This window comes from Columba livia, chromosome 5 (genome assembly GCF_036013475.1).
Source record: "Columba livia isolate bColLiv1 breed racing homer chromosome 5, bColLiv1.pat.W.v2, whole genome shotgun sequence".
Taxonomy (NCBI): Eukaryota; Metazoa; Chordata; class Aves; order Columbiformes; family Columbidae; genus Columba; species Columba livia.
Genome location: NC_088606.1, coordinates 57736290 through 57761243, shown reverse-complemented (window position 1 = coordinate 57761243; position 24954 = coordinate 57736290). Strand labels below are relative to the sequence as shown.

At 37.5% G+C, this 24954-nt stretch overlaps 1 protein-coding gene across 11 annotated transcripts in view; it reads left to right on the top strand.

The window, feature by feature from the left end:
- Nucleotides 1-24954, top strand: part of SBF2 (SET binding factor 2) — a 269359-nt gene that overhangs the window by 174055 nt on the left and 70350 nt on the right. For all 11 annotated transcript variants that reach the window (XM_065066151.1, XM_065066158.1, XM_065066154.1 and 8 more), the window contains one exon: nt 21020-21088. In XM_065066151.1, coding sequence (XP_064922223.1) covers nt 21020-21088 — 69 coding nt within the window. The remainder of the gene's footprint in view (nt 1-21019; nt 21089-24954) is intronic.

Sequence of the window (24954 nt, the reverse complement as noted above, 5' to 3'; positions counted from 1 at the left end):
GCAGACTTTTCAGGTTCATTACTGCTGCTAGAAGATGAGCCCACAGTTACCTACTGTGCAGGTATCGAGGGAGACGAGCACTTTGAGAGAGCAGGACCTGTTCTTCCCTGGGCAGGACTCTCCCTGTGGAGCTGGCAGTGCCCAGTAATTCCTTTTTGCACCGCTTAAGGAGGTGGGTTTGTGCAGTGGTCTGCACAGAGCGGTGTCTGGCTGGTTCTGCATGTGTGTCCAGGCACCAAGGCGGTTGTCTCAAGCTGCGTTAAACTGCCTCTGTGGTTTTAGTGAGGAATTTCTTTGATGAGCAGGCAGCAGAAGATGATGGCTGCTTTTCATGCTGGCGCTGTGCCAGCGGAGGTGTTCAGGAATGAGCTTGTGGGTGGCTGGGCACTTTCTAAATTGCTGTTCCCCTGCAGACCTCTGAGTGCCTAATTCTGGTCATCTGAAAGTGTTTGCGACTTCTGCTTGAGCCTGTCTCCATAACCACTGCGCAAAACTGTTACTTAAAGAAAGGAAAAGTGAAGGAGTAGCACTAATGAAAGTCCTGTGATGTGCTGTCCATACGTGTATCTGCCTTCAGCCTCCTTCTCCCTCGGCTTCTGGCCCAAAATGTGTTCACACACTTCCTTTCCCCCTCTAAGCATACACGTGTGCATACACAGGGCACAAGAGTGATACAGATATATGTATGTCTGCTATATATGGAAATATATATACACGTATACATGTAAATGTAAACTCTATAGATGTTAAAATAACCAGTCTGCAATGATCAGCAGCCTGTTTGGAGCATGAGTGAATGTGCATCTCAGACAGAGGCCTCGAGGTCTCCAGTTGCAGGGAATCCCCCGGGTTGCCCCAGGGCTCTTGCTGCTGAGTGAAAAGGGGTCAAAATGACAGAATAAAAATGTGATAGTGTCCTCCTTTATGTTGATGTCACTTGCCATAGATACAGCTTGTTTTCTAGACTGCAGGGTATGGGGATATTGATTATGCTTTAGTTGTGTTTCTATGCAGTTATCAGAGCAGGGTTCAGCCTTGTTTTAAGGATCTCTGCTTAGTATCTTATTAAAAATAACAAAAGGTAGAAGGGTATTGGTTTTAGTACAAGAATAAGCAGAAATACAGGTGAGCAGCAGTGCCGCTGGCCCCTCTGGCGGGTTGCAGCTCTGGGGCTGGCCATGGGGCTTCCCGCCATGGCTGTGACTGGCTGGAACCGGCTGTGACTGGCTGGAACCGGCTGTGAGCAGCCCAGGGTACCCCAGATCCCGCTGCCCACAGCCCCAGTGGCACCATCGGGGCCCTGACACAACACAGCAGCCACAAAAACAGGTATGTTAAGAGGTGTGATTATCTTTTAGCAGATTTTACATGGCGTTTACAGAGCAGTGCAGGCATTTAAAAACAATATATAGGGTCTAGTATCCAAACTGCAGACGACTGGTTTCTGTCTGTGTTACATTGATTTCAGTCAGGTTGTATCTGGCTTACAGATAGATAAATAAAAATGTGATAGTGTTTGGGACACAAACACAAGCACTAAAACATCTGATGCCAAACACCAAGTAGCCTCTTGGCAGGGCTGAGGAGGTCGAGACAAACCCACCCGGCCCGGTTGGGTCTCTGGGATGTTTGTCTTTACTCTTTATGGATGTTCCCCATCACTGGCCTTTGCTCGCTCCTCCTGTCCTTGCTGTTAATGCCGGGCATGCTCGCTGTGTCTGCTTGCACAAAGGTATCTTATTGAAACCGTGTAGCTTCTTGGAGTGTTGACATGGTAGGCTCTGACGGCCCTGGAGTGTTCATTACTGTTAATTGTGGCCTTGTGGTTGCCAAGTGTTCCTAATAACTCTGCGCGCGGAATATTTTTGGTTGTCTTGATGAAAAGCAGACACGTGCTTGTGCGCTACTGCTGTAAATAAAACAAGTCTGGTTTAGGAATTGTGTTATGCCGCTGTGTTAGTTGCTCTTTAGCCTGCCTGAAAGACGGGAACTGATAAAAAGTAGTTAAAAAAATAGAAAAAGTCTTTGTTGGAAAGAGTAGGCATTTTGCTAATAGAATAAGTTACATGAAATCATTGACTTCTGTTGTTACAAGTTTTATATTTAATAAAAATATGGAAGGAACACATAAAATTTTATTTTTATTTTAAATCTTATATATATATAATGTGTATTTCAGTACAGGTACTTTATATAGATTTGTGTATAACACTGTTAGGTATGTGTGTGTACATGTGCTTAATCTGTATTGAGTATCATTTTATGTCTACAGCGAGTAACAAAATATTATGCAATATTGATGTACTCTCCCCATTCAGTGAAAGTACCTCTGTGGCCACTCGTGCATGTGTGTACTTAGCTTTAGTTCAGTCTTTTATTACTAAAATAAAGGGTGAGAGTTTGCCTATCTAACATAGTCTCACTTGGTCTTCACCCTTCAAATAACCGTTCAGCTGAGGTACGGTAAGGAGCTGAAGTCGAACGGTTCTCTACTCTCTGCAAGGGACATGCACCCTTAATCACTGATGGGAATTAACTTACCAGAATAAACTTGCCATGTAGAAGACTCGTTTGTTGTGTCCATAAGGAATTTTTATGAATGTGGCTGTTTTCAAATGTTTTATTTTGCAGGAGTTTGCATAAAATATGCCAATGGGTGGCTGCAAGGTCATAATCTTTCATTTATTTTTCACATACAGTCATTTCTAAAACAGAAAGAACATTGAAATATATTCAGAGTCTTCTATTTGTTTTGCTGCTGTAATGTTTGTGTAACCTTTGGTTTAAACAATTGAAATCTTGGCAGCTTGAATTCAAAAATTGAAGTGTGATGTTGAGATAAATACCACAAAACACAGGCCACTTCTGTGTTTTATCAATATTTTGTGTCAACTTTGACAAATGCATAGTGAACCCATGTGGCAGTTTAGAATGATTTTTAGGAAAAAAAGTGCAAGAATGGATTTCTTTACAGTAATAGACCTACCTATACTGTTACATAAACAAAAGTGTGGAGTTATAGAACAAAAACAGAAATAAAGATGTAAACAAAAGAATATTTGACAATCTACGGGTTGTAAAAAAATCTTGCAGCTGTTGACATATTTTCAATATTATAGCCCAGATTTATGACTTAACATGGATTGTTTTTTAGAATGCCTGGGAAAATGCCATGTAAGCATGCTGTGGTGAAGATTAATTTTAGTAATTGCCCCTCTGTACACAGTTGGGGGGCAGGCTTTGGTATCTTGTTATCCAACAAAGTATTTAAAAATAATTTCACCTAATGTCTACAGATAAAACAAACAACCACACCAACACCTTCCCTGCCTCTCCTGCCAGTTCTTCAGCTCTAAACTCCAACACTCCACTTAGGAACTAGGAATTAAAAGTCAAATTACATGTTTAACAGTCTAAAATCTTAGTGTACGAGTAGAATTAACTTCCCGTCTAGATTATTTGACTTCTAAGGACAAAATCAATTTGTTCTGATAAAAATGAATTCCTCTGGTCAGTTGAGCACCTTGTAAAACCTTTGCATCTGATGTTAATAGATTAAACATCAATTTAGAGAATATATATCCTTTGTTTTACCTAAACAAGTTGCATATAATTGGCATATAATGTTCTAACCCTTTCCAGGTGTATGGAATGAAATATCTCGCTAGATCATCTCTTACTCTAACTGTAATAATAATAATACACATAAAATCAACCTGGATTAGGAGGATGCCATGATTTTCAGCACTTCTTCTTTAGAAATTTCATCTTTCACTTGATTATTATAATGTTGTGTCTACCTCTGGACCGTAGACATCTGAGACTTATGTGTTATACATACATTCAACAGTACTGATGATTTGAATTCTCAACGAGTTTTCATTTTTCTTCACTTTCAACATCTGAATGTTGTTGCTAATATTTTATATCGTTTCCTATGCTTTCAAGTCTCAGAAAATCTGCTTCTGTAAATATCATGCATGCTCTGACATTTTTAACTTGCACAAGAATGTTAGCATTAGTACAGTCTAGATTCACAGACGGCAAAAAATATGATGCTACCCACAACATGTTTCTTAATCAGTATCTTACCTGTGTGCCAGCAGAAGTTGGGATTTACACCCTTAGGTCAAGTAAAGTCTTTACTGTATCATTCTTTTCTGTATTAGAATAGAGGCAAAACAAGTTGTTTTGGACATTTTTTCTTCATAAGAAAAGAAAAATATGTTAATGCAGGCAAAGCCAGTGGGCTAAAACAGCCTTTAATTTATTGTTTTCAGCAAATTCAAGATTCTAGGCTATTGATTTCATTGGAATTTAGCCTGTTATATTTATGAAGTTAAAAGGTATAATTGCTTTTGCGAAAAACAATTCAAAGGAAAATATTTATTTTAATGGACTGTTTTGGAGCCTTGCCTTTGTCATTTGGGAATAGTTGAAATGCTAACCATATGTGGTTCTGTTTAAAAGCCACAGACCACAACTGCAGTTATGTTAACAGAATTTGTTACTCAGCCTGTGAATTGCATGTGTAAAAAAAGTCAAAGACTGATCTTGACTTGATTATGATAGATGGCTGTTATCATCCCAGTCCCCTGTCCATTCAGCTTCCACCTCTACAGACCCAGTCACTGTGTAAAACATCTTCTATGAAGAAAACTTAACTGGTGGTGTGCTTGGGGTTTTCAGTTGCGTTTCACAGCCTCTCACGCATAGTCAGTAGACCAGTACATGGATCAAAACATGAAAACCATAACTACAGAGAAAATCCAAAGCAAGGTGCTGCTGAGAGGTATTATAAGAATGACGTCTTTATCCATATTTCAGCTAAACTTTAACAAAGGAACTCGGGCATTTTACATGCGCACATTTCAAGGAGCTGCTTCAGGATAATTTGGTATAAAAGTACCTTGTAACAAAGATTTTAATGCCATCAGTCTTGTCTGGTTTCTAATTTCATATTGAAGAATACAACATGAATATGATAACAGTAGGCATCAGAACTGACTAACTTAAAATCAACTCAGCAAGCTATAATTAACTGTTCCAAACCATGATTATCCATGATTAACTTATGGAAAAGTGAAAGATCCTACCTGCAGTCTACTCAGAGTGCCAGTGGTGGTGTTTTCTCTTGGCTTCAAATTTGGGGCCATTCTATGCTTCAAAGTTAGAACAGGTATACTCAAATATATGAGCATTCCTTTATCTCTTTTATACAAAAGTTCACTTTCTTCAATAGCCTACTTCAAATTCATCTCATCTGAGATCACCTAGAAGTAATCAAAACTGTGGGGAGAATTGCTTTTTCTTGGATACGTCTTTCCACAAGAGCACATTAAAGATTGCTTCTGCAGCCAGAAATTTTCTGAATATTTCACAAACATTTTGAGGTTACATGTTGTCCATTCAGGTTTTATCGATCTCCATAAATACTGGTTTTGGAGAAGAGGATTAAGATTTGTTGGGGTTGGAAATGACTCTTTCTCGAAGACAGCTTGAACCAAATAATGTTTAACAAATTTACCTAAGTCAACATATTTTCTTGATGTGCATTACTTACGTGGCAGTTTGAAATTTTTTTGTTTCAGTTAGTGTATACACTCTTGGGACCGTGCAGAGAAACAAATACAGATGCTTGCTAAGAGAGAGGAATTATTGCAAGGAATGTCCTATGTTCCCTGTTACCTCTCAGTAAAAGGACAACATTCTGTGTTTTCCAATAGAGTCTCCTACATGTATTCCTGTCTAGTTTTCAAAATTTGAAACATAATAATGTACTTGATAAAACCAAATGAGCAAGTATTTAGCTCAGTTTTCTGGTCAGTATAAAGAAGCTGACCTTAGAGGTCCTTGGGGATGGTTGAAATTCTGTTGGAGCCTGGAATCTCCATCTTAGTGATGGAACATCTTTGGCTACTCAGGCAACAGTCTAATTAGAAAGAAGTCATCAGCAAATTCATTTACAGTGAAGTCATTTTAAGTCATAACCTAAATACTTTCAAAATTCTACAATAATTTTTTTTCCTGAAGACACTTTCAAAAACTTACTGAAAAGACTGAATACAACATTTGATCATGAACTTTAATATCTAGTGCAAAACCCTTTAGCTTGTACCATACCACTGTAGTGCTTGTTTCTATCACAATTTTGCATGAATATGTAACTTCTTTAGGAAAAAAAAAGCCAAAGTACTTATTCAAAAATGAACTTTTGTTAGCAGTGTATACAAGAACTGTACTGGTAAGCAGCATTTAAAATCTATATTATTAACAAAAACATTGTTGATATATTTCTTTTCCTGGTCAGCATGCAGCTTTCAGTTCAGAACAGATGCCCTTGGAAGCAGCTATAAGGATGTTCCCTGTGCTTTCTTGGTTTCGTTTTTATTCTTTTGTTTTGTTTTCCTCATGATAGGCAACCAGCTTTACCAGTCGCTATTACAAAACAGAAGAATCTGTTGACTATGTTTAGGAAATCAGCATGTCAGTAAAAGACATATCTGGAAACCTGAAGTTTTGAAACTTTCTGCAATTCAGCTGAGAGATGTTTACTTAAATTAAAATTTCTTCATGTCTTGATTTGAGACACTACTGGGTTATGGGACTTTTATGTATTCCAGAAATTGTTGCAGTACTGTAGACTCTGCTATGATCATCTAATGATTGCCAGTATTACCATATAGATTTCCTTTATCTCACTTCAGTGTTTACCATCATGCTAATAAAAAAGTTGACAGGTAATATGCTTTTCTGAATAGTATATATTTATGGGGTTTTTTTTAAACTCAGTGTGTGCCCAGATGACATAATCTGATTATTTTAGCTTCCATTTTTGTGTTGATATTCCTAAGTTCATTACTGTTATGAGACAGAATAATCCTTATTTTGTTGTGTACTGGCTGCAGTGATGCCATTATTAAAAACTAACAGAATAAAAGTGCAACACATAGTATACATCTGTACTTATTCAGGATGAAGAGAAAGGATTTGGATCCAACATTTAATGACAAGGTATTGTCATCAAAATCACATGTGCAGCACCTCTGTGTTATTGTTAAGCAGTCAATTCCAGGTTGAACTGTGAATGCAAAATCGTGAGATAATTATTTGGCAATATGTAATATGTGTAATGTTGGTCTGTAGTGACAGAAGAGCTTTGCTTAGAGAGAAGAGTCTATCATTAGTTCTCTCCTCAGTTGTAATGCATTGAAATTATTTGCATTCACACAGTAAAATCCCTAGAATTCATTACCTGGCCAGAAAACTCATAGGTATATAGGTAAATAAGAGTATTTGAAATTTTTATTAAATTGTTGACTAAGATCACCTAGCAAGTACTGAACCAGAAGCTACCCTCTTAAATCTCCTTACTAAGCAGCAAAGAACAAGATCCAAAATTTCTTCAGCATGAGGAGCTTGCACAAAATGTGGCCATGGAATGCTAGCATGATATTGAAAGAGAAGGCAATGGAGACTGTGGGATTCATGCCAACTCTGATAGTGAGGCTCTCCCTGGAAGACCAAGGATTTGTTTGCTACTTACAACTGTAGGTGAGGTGAAAGAACTAAAACATGGTGAAATGTTTTGGGATATCTGGTCAAATTTCTTGTTAGGAGGAGACATAGATTAGAAATATTTATCTTTTGAGTCATCACATTGATGTTTATTGTACATGACTGACTTCACACTGGTACAGTGTGTTTTATTCACTATACATGCCAGATAATGCCATGCTGTCCAGAAATTAGCTATTGATCTTTAGAATGCTGTCCTGTTCTCATTTGGTAATTTGCTACTGTATTCTCAGGAATTCAGGTCTTGATGCTTTTAGGATGCCAAAGCCGTTGCTAATGCTTAAACTTCTCACTTTTCATTTTCACCACTCACTCTTTTTTTCAGCCTTTGCAATCTGGCTCATCCTTCTGAAAGCTCCAAATATGAGTTGTGTGGAAGGAATTCCAAACAGCATGTGTGTAGTTGGGACTTAATACTTCCGTAGTATTTCACTGTACCCCAAGTTGCCTTTTATGAATCTTTTTGTTGCCATTTACTGCACTTCCATAGCAGAACTCCTCTTTCTGCATTTTTTTTCTTGTAATTTGAAGAAGGTAAGAACAAAGCAGAAAAATATTTGGAGTAAAACCCTTCAGAAGGAATCACAGAATGTCAGGGATTGGAAGGGAACTCAAAAGATCATCTAGTCCAATCTCCCTGCCGGAGCAGGAACACCCAGATGAGGTTACACAGGAAGGTATCCAGGCGGGCTTTGAATGTCTCCAGAGAAGGAGACTCCACAACCCCCCTGGGCAGCCTGTTCCAGTGTCTGTCACCCTCACTGAGAAGAAGTTTCTAAGTTTCTTCTCAAATTTAAGTGGAACCTCTTGTGTTCCAGTTTGCTCCCATTACTCCTTGTCCTATCATTGGTTGTCACCGAGAAGAGCCTGGCTCCATCCTCATGACACTCACCCTTTACATATTTGTAAACATTAATAAGGTCACCCCTCAGTCTCCTCCAAGCTAAAGAGCCCCAGCTCCCTCAGCCTTTCCTCATAAGAGAGATGCTCCACTCCCTTCATCATCTTTGTTGCCCTGCGCAACAAGGGAAGATCAAGGAAGATCATATAGCCTAAGAGAAGATCTATTAGTGTTTTAACATTGGCTTAACTGGCAACCCAAAAGCTGGCATAGGCAGCTTTCTCCATGGTTAGTTAGCTGGATGTTGCTACCAGCAGTGATTTGGAAGGCTATGAAACAGAAAAGGATCAAACCAAGATTTCTTACAATTTGTGTCAAGCGAACAGCTCTGCTGAAACTCAGTACTACAGCAGAGTTCCCTACTACACTTCTGCTTCTTTGGTCCACACAACAAGCTCAAAGATTTCTTCTTTCCTCTAACAGTGTTTGTCCTGCAGAACTGTTTTTACAGCAAAGAGAAATTTGTTTCAAGGACATCTGAGCATGCCTTTTCAACTAGATGACAAACCAGTATGTTTGGGGAGCTTACTTTTTCATTTCTGTAACCAAAGTCAGACGAGTTACTTCATGGAATTCTAACCTTCAGATTTCCTGGAGCCATTTGAAAATCCCAGAGGAAAGTATCAATATAACAAGTTCTTAAGACTGACAGATTCAGGCGATAGTTTTACAATGGCCACCTCAAAATTGCTTTATTGTTTCTTCCATTGTCTTTAACTCTTACAAAAAATGCTTCACACTTGTTTTCACTTGTATTCTCAGAAAAACAAACACTTGTTAACATTAAAGGAACAAATTTTTAATAATTTAATAAAATACTTCACATGAAGTTAAGTAAAAATACTATCTTTTTCTAGGTTTTCTTCTCCATAGTTTAAAAATTTGTATTAGAATGTATGTGTTTCATTGATGAATGTTATCTTGGAGGGAACACTTAACTAAATCAAGCACCTCTTGGAAGTCTCTGAATCTCTTGGATTTTATAGGCTTTGCAACATTTTGCTTTGAACACACAGATTTAATTTGTTAATCAAGATGGATACTGCTCTACGCTACCTAGTCATGCATAACATATGTCCTTTAGTTTTCCAAATTTGCTTTTGGTATTCTTTTCCATGAACCATTTATCCTTTGAAAGAATTTATCAGCCAGAGTTATAAAGCCTTATAAACCCTTTCTTGTGAGTTTTTTCTCCAGAAAAATGGGATATTTCTGATAATGGCTTTAGTAGCATGATTTTTTCGTGGTGTGGAATGAGCCTATTCTGATGTTGTTACAAGGCTGAATTTTGGGATAAGCATCTTGTACAACAACTTGTATTAAAGTTGTTAAAACTGCACCTACTCTTTGAAACATAACAGAAAATTTACATTCCAGACTGTTAAGGAACCACAACTTGCAACGTTGGCAAGGAGGGATTTTTAGGTTCCATCAAATTCACCAGCGCAACTAATACATTGTGTCATTTGTGCCTAAGCATGGAAAAGCCCTTTTTGGCTGGATTCAAGATTCACAACCTTATAATAAACAGAATTACTTCAAAAAAAGCCACAAATCCCCCCCTTTGTCATCCTTGAAATTCTGCAGCCATTGCAGGTCATCCCAGAAATATCCTCTTCCAGCAGCTGACACTTGTTTCATGAATCCAGAAATGGAGCTGCACCAACAAAGCCGATCCAAGAAAACTTCTTCCAGAGGCAGCTGGTCATTGTCGTTCTTGTTGTCCTTTGGTGCAGCTGCACACAGACTAACTGGTGCCTCTGCCAAAACCGTAGCAAAGCTTCTCAGTACTATCAAGGTTGGCGTAGAAAAACTGAAGCTCTCCGGCAACAAGACGTCACATATGTATTGAAAAGACTCCGATTTTGGCAGTTTGTGAAAAATGTGTCTCCCAGAAGCAATATTATATCCACGCAAACATGTGCTGCAGTTCCCGGGGGCACCTGCCAGAACCCTACGGATGCATTCAGTACACACACACACACACACACACACACACACACACACACACACACATATATATATATATATATATGTATATATGGCATCATTTTTTCTCTCCAACGATTTTTGTCTGTGCTGGTTGAGCATAGTGTTTTCCCTTTATACACTTATTTAGTTCTTCTGGGCTTCTTTCAGTTCTGCAGTCTCCTGACAGTTTCCATCTCTTGGATGAGATGCCTGAACTCTGTTTTGTTCTTTTGCCCCTGCTACGAGTGTATCTCTCAGTGAGACTAATGTTTTTTAACATTTTTGACTTGGTACAAGATATTCTTCCACCTCCTATCTCCCATCAATCTTGCACATTGTTTCCAATTACTTACTCCTTACTTCACATATTTCTTGGAGAGACTTGGTGCCACTACTGTAAATCTGTTCACTTCTGCCTGTTGTGATTCTTATAATGCTTTTTTCTGATGTCAGGATACTCCATAATGTTTCAATTTCCTCTTATTTTGAGTGCCTGTTCAATTCAGCTGCAATATTACCAGTTTTACCAATTTCTTGGAGCTGTCTATGCAGTGCAGAGTTTGCTCATGTCTGCAAACAGCAACAAAACAAGGTAATTCATTTTGTGCTTGTTCTGAATTTTAGGGCATGATGTTGTTTGAAAATGTATAACACAGCACAAGGTTCCCGGTGCTGTTCATGTGTAATTCATGTTTTTACACAGACTTACCCTGTCCCTTGTGCAGAACTGAGCATTTGTCTTTGTTGAAGTTCAGGAGGTTCTTGCCAGTCTATTTCTGATAGGCTGTGATGCCAGTTAGTAGCAATCCTGCCCTCCAGTGTATTTACCACTCCTTCAAATTTGGTGTCATCCAGGAATCTGATGAAGATGCATTTCATGCCATTTTCCAGATCGTTAATGGCAACATCAGTTGATGTTTGCCGCAGTATCAGCCCCTGAAAACAGGACTCGTAACCACCTGCCAGTTAAACTTGGAACCATTGACCATTGTCTTTTGAGTCTGATGGTGCAATCAGTTCCACGCTTTCATCTGGACCATATCTTGCCAGCTTGCTGACAAGGGCACCACAGGAGCCTGTGTCAAAAGCCCTGTTAAAGCCAGAGAAAATGAGACGTGCTGCTCTTTCCTCAGCCACAGAGCTTGTTATTTCATTGTAGAGGTGGATCCATGTTGCCTTGGTCAGTCTGTGCTTTTTGTTCTAAATCACTTTCTTGTTCTTCATATGTCTGGAAGTGCCTTCTGTGAGGACTTGACCCCTATGGTCCCCGAACCTGTTTCTTGCCTCTTTGAGGTGTTGTCCAAGGTTTTACTTCTGTTTCCCCAGAAAATCAGTTATAATTGACAAGGTACCTGTAAGAGACTAAGTCTCCCAAGGGCAAAACTTTGGGGTTTAGAAGTTCTCTTTCTAATATTGTATCAGTGAGAGTTTTTAGCATAAATTAAAAAAAATATTTTGCTATCACATGCTATTCAATGGAAAACTTTCAGTGAGCCCTGCTTCCAAGTTTCATTTTATCAGCCATTTTTCTCCATAGTGAACTAGACCCAGAATCTTTTGGTAGCTGATTTGAGCTGAGTGTCGACTCTGCATTTCAGAACGTAGGCATACAATTCCACTTCTATACAAACAATATTTTTTTTGAAGTGAAAAACTGATTTTTCAGTGAATTACTTTACATACTCATAAAAGGTTATTTTTAAGTGTTAATTCCTGTTAAGTTGTAAAAAATTTATAGAACGTGTACTGATGATGTGATGCATTTTTATTAAAAGTATATTAGAAAATCGCATGAAACATGGAGAAGAACAGTAAAATTGAGTTAAGTAGGATGAATGTATTCTTACATTTGAAAGTTTGTGACTTTGCTTATAATTTATGAGAATAAATGCTGCTGCACACTGGATTAATGCTAGAATGCATAATGATGTGTGCTGTGTAATGATTCACTAATAGATAACTGGATTATACTGGAATATTGCATCTATTTTAATAGTTCTTCTCATATTTTAAGAATTTTTCTGATGTTCCATCACTCAGTTAACCAGGCTGTCTGTAAAATTGTTTACAAAGTATCCTATATTTATGTTTTGCAATTACTGCACAAGTGCTTTAGTCTACTAGGGCTTTAGTAGTACGTTGCACTTTGTAGATATATTATGAATTAATCACCCTTTTCCAACTGAGTAGTTAATAGATATTGATCACCGTTTTGTCTTGAATTGCAATGTATTCTATCGTTTGAACGTTGTTTGTCGAATACTTTTTACAAATGACTGTGCAGGACCTTGTATCACAGCTGGTGTAGTTTAAGGTTTGGACAGAGTCACTGTGAATGAAGCCCTGCTGTGAAATAAAAGTCAAAAGGCATCTTGGCATCCCAACCATTTCCTTGGGAGAAGATTACAGCCTGAGTATGTTGAACTTTATTGCCATGGGCCTCATGACAGTATTCAGAAACATGCATGGCATTTCTCTTAAAGAAACTCAGATGTGCTTAGACGCAAGTGATGGCATTCTTGTGTTTATCAGTATCTTACAAAAAGAAGTTAAATGTTTTTATGCTTTTGAGGTACAGTAAAAATACAGTGAAGAATGTGTAATTTATGCACATAAAAATTGAGGTTCTTGATTTCCTAAACATAATTTGTTACGTACGAGAAGGAGGAAATGACTAATTTCAACTGTGGACGGAACTGTATTTATTAAGAAGGGAGGAGGAGAACTCGACAGCTCTTCTTTGAGTAAAATGTTTCTTGTTTTGGCTTGCTGTGAGAAGTGCAAAGGAACTGCATAGAGAAATGTGCTCTGTTTATTAACTTGTGACAATGCAGAGTAAAGCAAAAGGAAACTTAAAAATCAGTGAACGTTGTGTAATTCCATCTAAATTGCATCAATTGAATTCTGTCCCTTATAGCACTGTGTTTCAAGGACAGACAAACCTATGAGAATTCGGGGCCGGGTAATGACAAATATGAAGCCCTTCAGGAACTGAAATCCTTTTCTGATGGAATTGGATCTCCGACTACCTGGAATGGCAGGCCTACCACGTCTTGCATCCTATTGCTGACATGATAGGTTCTTTAACGAAATGGTCATTATGAAGGCTTCTAGTCATGCAGAAAGACCACAAAGTCCAAACAGATTGGTGTGCAGTTCCTTTGTCTTCTGCGCTGGCACTTGTATGACCGTAATGGCCTTAGAGAATGAGGAAAGTATTCCATCTGGCATAATTCAGAGCACAGGTGAAGTCTATATCTTAAGTCTAATATGGACTTTTTGTTGAGTCACTGCTGTCAGATAGTAACCAGGTAGCAATCTGAGAAGTTGCTCCTCAAAAGCGTGAAGTGTGATTCTGGTCAGTGATAAATCTGGAAAAATAGACAATAAGAGTGTACATTTTTGGTTTTATTTACTGAGAATTACAGCAACAGTGTTTAAGTAGAACAAAAGTTAAATTAAAAGCTTGTGTTAATGAGTAACATGTAAAATGTGCTAGGGTCATTTATGAAGGAAGAGAGGGTTTGTGAGTTAATAATTTTGGAAGACTGTATATATCACTCTCAAAATGAGCAGTTTTTAAAGTAATGAGAGTTACAGAAGACATTATCTTCCAAGTTTTGAGTGTGTTCTTGTAGTTCTGCAGATACAGAAGTCGACAGGTGGTCGGCTACATGGGCCTCCTAGCTATGTCTTCTTCCATCCTGTTTCTCAAGTCCCAGAAGAGTCTCATTTAACAAAATTGCAGGTGTCTGAATTAGGTTTTATTTCACCTTTGGTGACAAGAAAAAAGAAAACTTTGATCCCATTATAAAGCAGAGCAGTGGCTAGCAGTGATGATAACTTAGACAACACTGTCTATAAATTATAGGAAGAAATTTCTACTGAAAAAAACCACTATTTTGCTTATGATTTCAGTAAGAAAATTCTAAACTTCATTTTGAAGTTAATTATATGCTGTTAGTACTAAGTAATGCAAGTAATTAGTGTTATATTGGCATTTAATCTAGCAAAACGTGTTATTTTGACCGTTGGTCCAGAAGATGGCTTTACCTGTGGAGTTAAAACTTGTGGTTTAAATACTTTTTAAAGTTACATTAAAAATTCCAAATAGGGCTATTTTTTTCTCCTTTCTTTCAAGGCAGTATATAATTACATTAGATATAATCAGTACATTGTGAAAACGTAATTTTATTTGTTTGGATTTTTAATTATGCTGAGAATTTATATATGGATGCATAAACTTTATTCGACCTGTCTAATGAAAATGAATGAGTTTTCTAAAATTGGCTCATTAAAATTCTGTTCTAGTTTTGAATTACATTGCAGTTCTAAATTATGAATCTCTGTTTCTTTTAACAAACAAAGCATTTTTTTCTAAACTGGACTGCTGAATTCTCTTACTGCTTTAGGCAAAAAGAATAGTCTTTTGCATTAGGTTTGATCATTTGTATTTCCAAAATATAAACTGCATCAACAATAAAAAATCCGTGATTAAGTAAAACTCAGCCCACATAAGGATTAAATCCTGGCACCACTGAATTAATCTCTTGAATTTGGAACCAGTATTACACCTGTAATTTGTAGCCAATGTACTGCACATATTTTATGGTTACCTTACACATGCTGATTTAACAATTCTTGTCTTAGTGCTTTAAAAACAGATATGACTAAATTTTCTGGCATTTTTTCTTGATTCGTTATAAGCTTAGTCTTTCGTGGTCATTAATGCTCTTGGTGGTCTTGAAAATTGAGAGCATTCAATTCTTCTCAAGAGGTACAATGCAGCACTGAGGGTTTACTTGAGAAGTATTTTTAGTAGAGCATACCTGCATCATACTGTACTGCCAAAAAAGTATGGATCAAGTGTTGCCATGTGTATCTTTTTAGTTTGAATGCATTCACTGCATGTTACATTATTTTCATCAGGCCTGCGGGTAATTCCATTTATTTATAGTGCTGCTGAATTTGGAGGAAAATTGGGTCCTAAGTTTTCAGCATTCTCAGATTTCTCTAGATTATGTTTGGAAAGCTTACTGCCCAAAGCAGAATGTGATTTAATACTGGAAATATACTGTATCAGCCAGAAATTAATGAAACTATCAAGACAGATTTAAAAAGAAAATGGTTCTCCAAATGTTATCAGATATTGAATATATCTCTCCTAAACTTTTATCATGTGACTAAGAGAAAGCAGAAATCCCTAAGTATCAGTTATTATTTACTGCAGCCTGTTCAGGAAGGTATGTGTGTGCTTGGCTGTTACTGTGCTTCACTGCCTTTGACTTGCCCTTGTAGTCAGTGAGATATCAAAGGGCTCAAGGGCTTTGTTGAATCTGGGCCTGCACCTTCGGTAGCAGATCAAGGAGAAACCTTTACCTGGGTGGCTTTTCTTATCTGTTCATCGCTAGAATCAGATTGTGGAGAACGTCTCAACTTAATGAAGACATACAATATCATGTTTTCCAAAGAAAAGTTTGGGTCAGTACTTGTTCTGAAGTCAAGAATGAGAAGGGTAATAGTTGCCACTCCTCTCTAGATACCAGCAGTCCCATGTGTCCATCCAAGTGGTCAAAATCTGTAACTTTTAGCTGTCAGTTCTGCAATGTAATGAAAATACCTAACCGTGAAAGTTTTGCTTTGTATTTAAACTGAGCGGAACATAAAAGTAAATCACATGTATTATCAAAGTAAGCAATGTAATGAAAAATACTCTCATTATTCACTTGTCAATTCAATTTAGTTTTAAATGGACATGAATTACTGTAACACTTTTAATCTACTACAGACTTAAGTAATTATCTGAATGTGTGGCCAGAATAATGTGCCAGGTCTTCATTCAATTAGGCATGGATTCGAAGCACTACTCTGCACATCGCATGGTGTAAGTCTGTATTTCGTTGTCATAAGACATTTGTTTTAGGAAATGAATTTGCTGAGAATAATTTTTGTTCCTCAGATGTCTTTCAGCTTCATTTTGTGCAAATTAGGGAGACAACTTTAACTGTTTTATGGTATTTAATTTGTATGCTTCTGTAGCAGTAGAGATATTTTTCACAATTGGTAAAGGCATTATAACACATAAGGCAGCTGGATTTCCTTGTTTCAGGAGTCTAAGTTAATTGCATGCTATACATATATGACATTTCCAGTACTTTGGTTTGCCTGTAAAACTGAGATGGTGAGATTTCAGTGCAACATCTCTTAACCTTAGGGGCTCTTTAGGAGGCTCATTGACAGAGTCCCTTGGGAGGGAGTCCATAAGGGCAAAGGAGTCCAGGAATGCTGGTTGTTCTTCAGGAAGGAAGTGTTAAAGGTGCAGGAGTGGGCTGTACCCATGTGCCAAAGGATGAGCTAGGAGGACAGAAGGAACTTTGTCTGGAACTCAGGGAAAAAAAAAAGGAGAGATTATGATCTTTGGAAGAAGGGGCAGGCAACTCAAGAGGACTACAAGGATGCAATAAGGTTATGCAGAGAGAAAGCTAGAAGGGCCAAAGCCCAATTATAAAAAGTGTTTCTACAAATACATTAGCAGCAAAAAGAGGGCTAAAGAAGATCTCCATTCTTTAATGAATGTGGGGGGAAACATAGTGACAAAGGACAAGGAAAAGGCTGAGGTACTAAATGCCTTCTTTGCCTCAGTCTTTAATAGCCAGACCAGTTGTTCTCTGGGTACCCAGCCCCCTGAACTGGAGGACAGCAATGGGGAGCAGACTGAAGGCCCCATAATCCAAGGGGAAATTGTTAGCGACCTGCTACACCACTTAGACATGCACAGGTCTATGGGGCCAGATGGGATCCACCCATAGGTTCTGAGGGAGCTGCCAGAGGTGCTCACCAAGCCACTGTCCATCATTCATCAGCAGTCCTGGCTAACCAGGGAGGTGCCAGTTGACTGGAAGTTGGTGAATGTGACACCCATCTACAAGAAGGGCCGGAGGGAGGATCTGGGGAACTACAGGCCTGTCAGTCTGACCTCAGTGCCAGGGAATGTTATGGAGCAGATCATCTTGAGTGCTGTCACATGTCATGTCTGTGACAACCAGGCGATCAGGCCCAGTCAGCAGGGGTTTATGAAAGACAGGTCCTGCTCGACTAATCTGATCTCCTTCTATGACAAGGTGACCAACTTAGTGGATGTGGGAAAGGCTGTGGATATTGTCTACCTAGACTTTGGTAAAGCCTTTGACACCATTTCCCACAGCATTCTGTGGAAGAAACTGGCTGCTCATGGCTTGGATGAGTGTGCTCTTTACTGGGTGAAGAACTGGCTGGAGGGCCGGGCCCAAAGAGTTGTGGTGAATGGAATTAAATCCAGTTGGCGGTCGGTCATGAGTGGTGCTCCCCAGGGCTCAGTATTTGGGCCAGTTCTGTTTCTTTATGGATGATCTGGATGACGGGATTGAGTGCGCCTTTAGTAAGTTTGTAGGGAACGCGAAGTTGAGTGGGAGTGTTGATCTGCTGGAGGGCAGGAAGGCTCTGCAGAGGGATCTGGACCAGATGGTTCGATGGGCTGAGGCCAGTGGTATGATGTTCAAGAAGGCCAAGTGCTGGGTCCTGCCCTTGGGTCACAACAACCCCAGGCAGCGCTACAGGCTTGGGGAAGAGTGGCTGGAAAGCTGCCTGGCCGAAAAGGGCCTGGAGGTGTTGATTGACAGTGGCTGAACATGAGCCAGCAGTGTGCCCAGGTGGCCAGGGCGGCCAACAGCCTCCTGGCTTGTATCAGGAATAGTTTGGCCAGCAGGACCAGGGAATTGAGCACAAGTCTGATGAGGAGCGGCTGAGAGAACTGGGGCTGTTCAGCCTGGAGAAAAGGAGGCTGAGGGGAGACCTTATCACTGTCTGCAACTACCTGAAAGGAGGTTGGAGCGTGGAGGGTGTTGGTCTCTTCTCCCAAGTAGCAAGTGATAGGACAAGAGGAAATGGCTTCAAGTTGTGCCAGGGGAAATTCAGACTGGATATTAGGAAAATTTTCTTCATGTTGTCAGGCACTGGAACAGGCTGCCCAGGGAAGTGGTGGAGTCACCATCCCTGCAGATATGTAAAAGTTGTGTAGATGTGGCACTTAGGGACATGGTTTGGTGGTGGGCTTAGCAGTGTTAGATTAATAGTTGGCCTTGATGATCTTAAGCGTCTTTTCCAATCTAAAGGATTTTGTGATTCTCTGAACTGTGGCATTCTGTCATGCAGCTACAAAGCAGATAGACAATTAATTTCACTGTTCTTAAAACAGCAGTATGATAGTCTATTCCTAACTGAGATTATTTTTCATTGCTTGTCACATGCTGGAGAAGGAAAAAAATAGATAATACCTCCATACTACAAGTCCAGGGGGTATTGCTGACATAAAATATGTGAAGAATTTCATACTTTCGAGAAGGAATGGAAAAATAATCTACTGTGTTGTTTATGTGGTGATGATATATATCTTTGAGACATATGTTAGCTCTTGGAGTATTGAATGCTCTCTAGGTGAAGATACATTGCTCAGTTTTTATAAAGATATTTTTATGTATATTTTGGATAAAAGTCAAAACTCTTACAAATAATTTGAGCTAAGGGACTAGGTAGATAATTTGAAAGTATGAGGATGGATCATTTTATACCTGGTTATAAATAAGCACATCCACAAATAAGATTATTTATTTCTTTGAAAACTGTTGAGCATTCCTAAAGGTTGTAAAGTCATATTTTAAATGGGAAGTTTTCTGATTAAGTGAAAAAGTACTAACAGTATTTATCATATCTTTTTATTAAACTAGAAATGCATGTGCTAAATTCCAAGTGGAGGTCAAGGATATAGATAATAATAGGAAATAATGCAGAAACTGGAAATCAAAACCAGCTGACACTGTCCTTTAGTCTTACTGTTTTGACATCTTACAAACTAATTCGGGTTTTTTATATAGATACCACAATACTGAAAGGCGTCATTAAAACATATGTTGAGTTTCTTGGTGTCCACTTTTCTTACTGTTTTCCTCTACCAGATCGGAATGTGTTATGAAGTGTGAAGTGTTTTCCATGCACAGTTAGCACACATGCAGAGTTAGACATTTTGAAGCCTTCAGTAACTGTGCAGGAATACAGCTTCACATCTATTAATTTGTTGTAGCCCCTTTTGAGAATACATATGTCAGTAGTTTTCTAAATGCTACTGTATAGTACTGTGCATGGACATTGGTGTTCCATTTAGGTGAGCTTGATTAAAGTAGTAGAAGATGAAGTATTCATTTCTGGAAAACCACAAAGGATGAAACGCACTTTTAAAGTCCATGAGAAGTAAAATAGTCTTGTGATGAGTTTTTTGGTCTTATTGTTTTAAACCAGCAGAATCACTCAACAGCCATTTAAGAAAGAAGAGTGAGATGAATGCAAATAACATCCTAATGATCCTTAACATGATTGTTCCTGTAATGCAGATTTTCTATTTGTGTTGTCACAGTTGGCTGGTGCCAACTTTTTGCTAGTTGCTGTGTTTTAGAGAACTCTGAAATGAGATGAAGGTATAAAGGAAAAGTCTGGCAGAGAAACACTTGACATGTTTCAATTTTGGAATTTGGTCAGATGTTATAGATACTTAATAAGAGTGTGGTTTGATTTGGAGAGTACCCATTGCAAGAATGAATGTTAAAAATATATATTGAAATGAATTGTTCAAATGGAAATGTTGTTTCGCCATTCATCATCCAGGGGCACAGCAGTGATACATTTGTTTAGTAGAATTATGTGCATTATTGTGTTCTTCAGTACCAGGAAAAAGAGCTAATGAAAAAAAGCTAGACACTTTAAAAAAAAAAAGTAACTTTTTAAACTCTTGTTGAGTATTTTTTTGTTCTATTTTTTTTTTTTTTAAATAAAGTCTTAAAAATGCAAGTAGTTTGTTTTTTAAATATTAAGTTACATTCCAATTCTGGTTTCTTTTAAAATACTTCCATAATAAAATCACTATTTTCATCATTGTAATTACTAGTTCATTTACTTTGTCATACCCTTTTCAGCTTAGAGAGACACAAACGACACACTTGATTGTTGAGTGATTCATTCTTAGACTGCGAAGAGAATGGGTTTTCATCTTCTTTTAAAGTTAACCTTGTGCCAAACTTTGTAGAGGTGATTATTTCATGTGAAATGTCAATTTCTTTTTGTAAGTTCTCTGAAAGTACGTTCTTTGGTCATCACATCACTTCCATTTAGTCAGATTTGCTGCTGACCCAGATGGAATTAAGCTACATTTTTGTTGTTTCCTCAACAAGGAATACTTTCCTTTTTATATGCAGATCATGGTGGTGAAATTATATTTCAGACACGGGAGTGACAAAGGTGCTAATAAATTCCTTAAATGGGAAGTATCATAGCAATACCTATCTAGCAGAATTAGGCAGAAGATATTTATGTGAACACAGACACGCATACATAAATATATGTTATTCTACATGATGTCAAGTGATTAAAACTTACATTGTGTATAGAAAAGATACCAGAGGGACTCCATAAGGCAGAAATTAAATTACAATTTATGACATTGAAAATGGTTTTGCTTATTTTCTTCATGTGTTTTTCTTGAAGGATTGTTCATCTTCGGAAGAATACACCATTGCTGCAGCATTGCTACCCCTGACGACTGCTTTTTATAGGGTGAGTTTTAATGAAAACCACTCTATTCTGTATTTATTTAAGTTACATGCCTTGTTAAAATGAAGAAAGTGATGACAGGACAGGCAGGTTAGGTGGTTCATTGTAAAATTCATTTATGCCAATGGAAATCTTTTAATAGGGTATTATGGACATTGCTTCAGAATTAAACTTAATGATATTGGGTTATGATGATTGTGAAAAACTTAACCAGAACTAAATGCAGGTTTATATAATGTGTTAGAGGATTATCATTGAATTGTAACTAGTCAACAAAATAACTGAAAAGAACAATTTCTGATATTACTGTGAAAAAACTTCATTAAAGTGCTTTTTTGTTTAATTTCGCATGTTAAGCATCGGCCAAAAAGTACATGTTAGGTTTTCAGTCTGCGTAGTTGTTAATGTCAGTTTGTTTTATCTGTATATTTGCTTTCAAATTTTTGTGTTTCGTTTGTTTGTTTTCTTTTCTTGCATTGTGTTTGATCTTTGAAAAAGTTAAATGGGCTTTATTTGAGAGCTGTACATAATACCACAAGGCTGCTTGCTGGAGTCTACAGAATATTTTCATTCTCTTATATAAGCTAGCATGGTAAAACATGGAGTTTTTCAATCCCGGCAAACAAACTTTCTCCCGTCGTTAATTACAAGTTCATCTTTTTTTTGTTCAATCTCTTTTAAGTCCTTGAGTAGTAGAATAATGAGTTGTTTGTCATTTGTTGCTGCCACTAATACCTAATTTGGAGAAAGAGCTAATGAGCTATAGAGATTTTCCATTTCCCTATTTTATTCTTACTACTGCATTAATCCTACATTATGAAGAAAAGTTGACTTTAGTTTTGTTTTGTTTTCTGATTTTTAATTCTTCTAATAAAAATGTCCAAGAAAGTCCACAAAGCTCTTTATGTTGGAAGGTATGGAGAGTATTTTGGGGTGTTGTAGCAGTTTGGTTAGATTCCTCATTTGGTAAAGTTTACTCAAGTAGAAAAAAAAAAAAAGGCAGTAAAAATAATACTACTTTTTTTTGCACAGAGTAGTTGAACAGTGTTGAAATAAGCTTCAATAAGTTTTAATTTCATAATCAAGGAGAGCCAAAAGCTGGATTGAATATAGAATATCTTTAAGTAATTTCTTCTTTACGCTTGTATTTTTGGTAGGAGTACTGAGGTCTCACACCATTTCTCTCACAAAAAGTTCTCTGAAATAACCTATACACTTAGAAAACTGTGAGCCCCCGGATGTAAGAAACATTATCATTTTTTTAGTGTTCCAGACCTGAATTAAAAATTCAAGTAACCTGACTGCTAACTTACAAAAGCCAGCTGTTAATGCATAATAGAAAAAGAATTTTGTTTTTCCCAGATCTAATCCTCAGGTTCAATGATGGCCCCCTTTGGTATGTCCCATTAGATACAATTCTTTGGCAAAAGTACTTATTTTGATATGAAACTATTCCTACTAAACACGAACTGTGTTGTTCAGAACACAAGATCAGTGGACAAACTTTGCAGTGATTAGTTAAAATTAACAGTTTAAGGTTCTGTTTCAAATTCAAGCAAAAAATAAACATTTTGCAGCATTTTTCAGTTTCTCTAGAGGTTTTCAAGATAATATCCTAGACTGGAGTAAGTGTGTTCTACCTGGCATGAACCTGCGTAGAAACAATGTTCTGTATCAGTATTCCTTAATTTAAGAAAAATGGGTGGCATTTTTCAACCCTTTAACATCTCTATAACCCTTTCAGGGGTTCCTGTTCTAGAGTTACACTAAACTAATGTTCCTCTTCTCCTGTTTCGGGGAGAAATAATACTAAATCCTGCTGCTTTACTTTTCTCCCTTGAGCTCCCTGCTTTTTAATGTATTAACAGTTTACAAGTTCTCTTTTCACTGGGTTTCCCTTTACCAAAATCTTAGATAGACTGATTAAAGTTTTGTTGCTTAACACAGCATATTGCTGTTCTGTCTCTGATAAGTCCAGAGGAATGTACAAACTAAAATTAAGGTCATTTGGGGGACTATTTGTCTTTTATTAAAATACCTTCAGGAAAACTGGTATGTTTGCACTGTCAAACTATGTCATGGCCTTTTCTGCTGAGTTGCTTGTCAATTTTATTTAATTACTATATAGAGTGTAGTTTACATTCACATGCACATACACACACACACTTGAAGCTGCCTTTCATTTTTTTACAGGCAGAGCATAGTTATTCTAATCCTGTTGCTTCAATATGCAGAACTGTCTGTCTTCTGCTACAAGTGTCATTGTGTTTCTGAATTCCAAAGAATGGTTAAGTAGTATGTACTTGTTTTTATTGAAGTTTCTATTAGCAGGATACCATGTTTAATTCCAGCAGCATACTAAATATTATTTCACCTAGCCTTGTTGGAACTGCACAAAGTTCTTGGCAGCCAGGAGTAGACCAGAATTTGATTTGTGTGTGCATTGGTATTACTGCACAGGTGGTATTTCAAATTGAATTATCAGTGAGAAAGCCTGTAAATCTGAAAATGTTGTAGAGTTATATCAGTCTAATATATATTTTACAAACTATGTTTGCGATAGCACTTTGATGGGAAATTATGATGGGATTTCATGTCACAGCATTTTATTGTTAATGTAATTCCTGTTCAAATGAAATAAGAAGTTGTTACATAACATCACAGTTCCTTTGTGAAAGACCTATTGTGTATATGAAATGTTAAGTTTCATTTTTTTTACCTAACACAAAGCAGAGCACTAATGAGACAATTACCTAAACAGATTTAGTGTATGTGGCCACACATAGTGCAGACACCAAGTGTTTGAGGTGTATAAATGATGAGAAGGATGTGTTTTCCTGTAAGTCTGGCAGATGAAACCAAGAAACTGAGTAGTAAGAGAAACATAACCCTAGAGGTGGTGTTGGTTAGATTCTGGAATTGTCTTCTCATGAAGCAGTGAATACTCTAGCCTTGAGGTATTTTAAAATATTATTGGGAAAACAGTAAAAAATACATAGAAAGGAACAAGCTTGCATGATCTAACAGGTCTTGTGAGACAGACAAGATGTCTTTGCTTGTGTAAAGATTAGTGTAGGGTATTTCTACATGCATCTAATTAAAATAACAAGAAACATCACTCTGTGTACAGCATGCTATCAGCTCTTGGGCTGTCTGGTGAAATGTCAGAATTCCAGCTCCTGAAGTCTGGTGAGTGATCTGTTGTGAAACTTGATCAGGCAGGATTTGATTGCACTCGTAGCTGGTGGGATTAAATTCATAGACAGGAAGTCAGTACTGGTTGCATATTTGTGGCCTGGAGAAATAATTGAATTTTTCTAGAAAAAATAGTCACAATGCTTTTCAAAAATTTTAAATATTGGACATGAACTGCTAGTAAAATGTGACTCATCAGTGACAGTAGACTTTGATGGGTACTGTTAATGTCAGAAAAACAAACACATCTTTTGCTTCTGGGTTTAGAAAAAGGGTTTAGTTTACCATTAGTAATACTGTTGGAATTTTGTTTAAATTGAAACAATGTAAATAAAATGTATTTATACATGAAGATAAAAGAATTTTTCCATGTTTTTTTGGTAGGGATGACCCATGCTTATTTGGGATGCGATCACTTTTTCTGTGTATAGAATAGAAATGTAGTATTCCCTGCTGCTGCAGAAAATAGATCTTTTTCTAAATGTGGGAAGAAAGGACAAAATGAAAAGGGTGTATGTTAATAATATTTTCATTTTATTAACTCATCAAGGAAGACAGTTTGACAGTCGAGACCTGGCACTGTGACATTCACGGTATTTGGACAATCTTGTTTCAGTTATGTCTCTTTGCCATTGCAGCAAGATGTCGTGTAGCTGCAGTGCATTTCTCGAAGG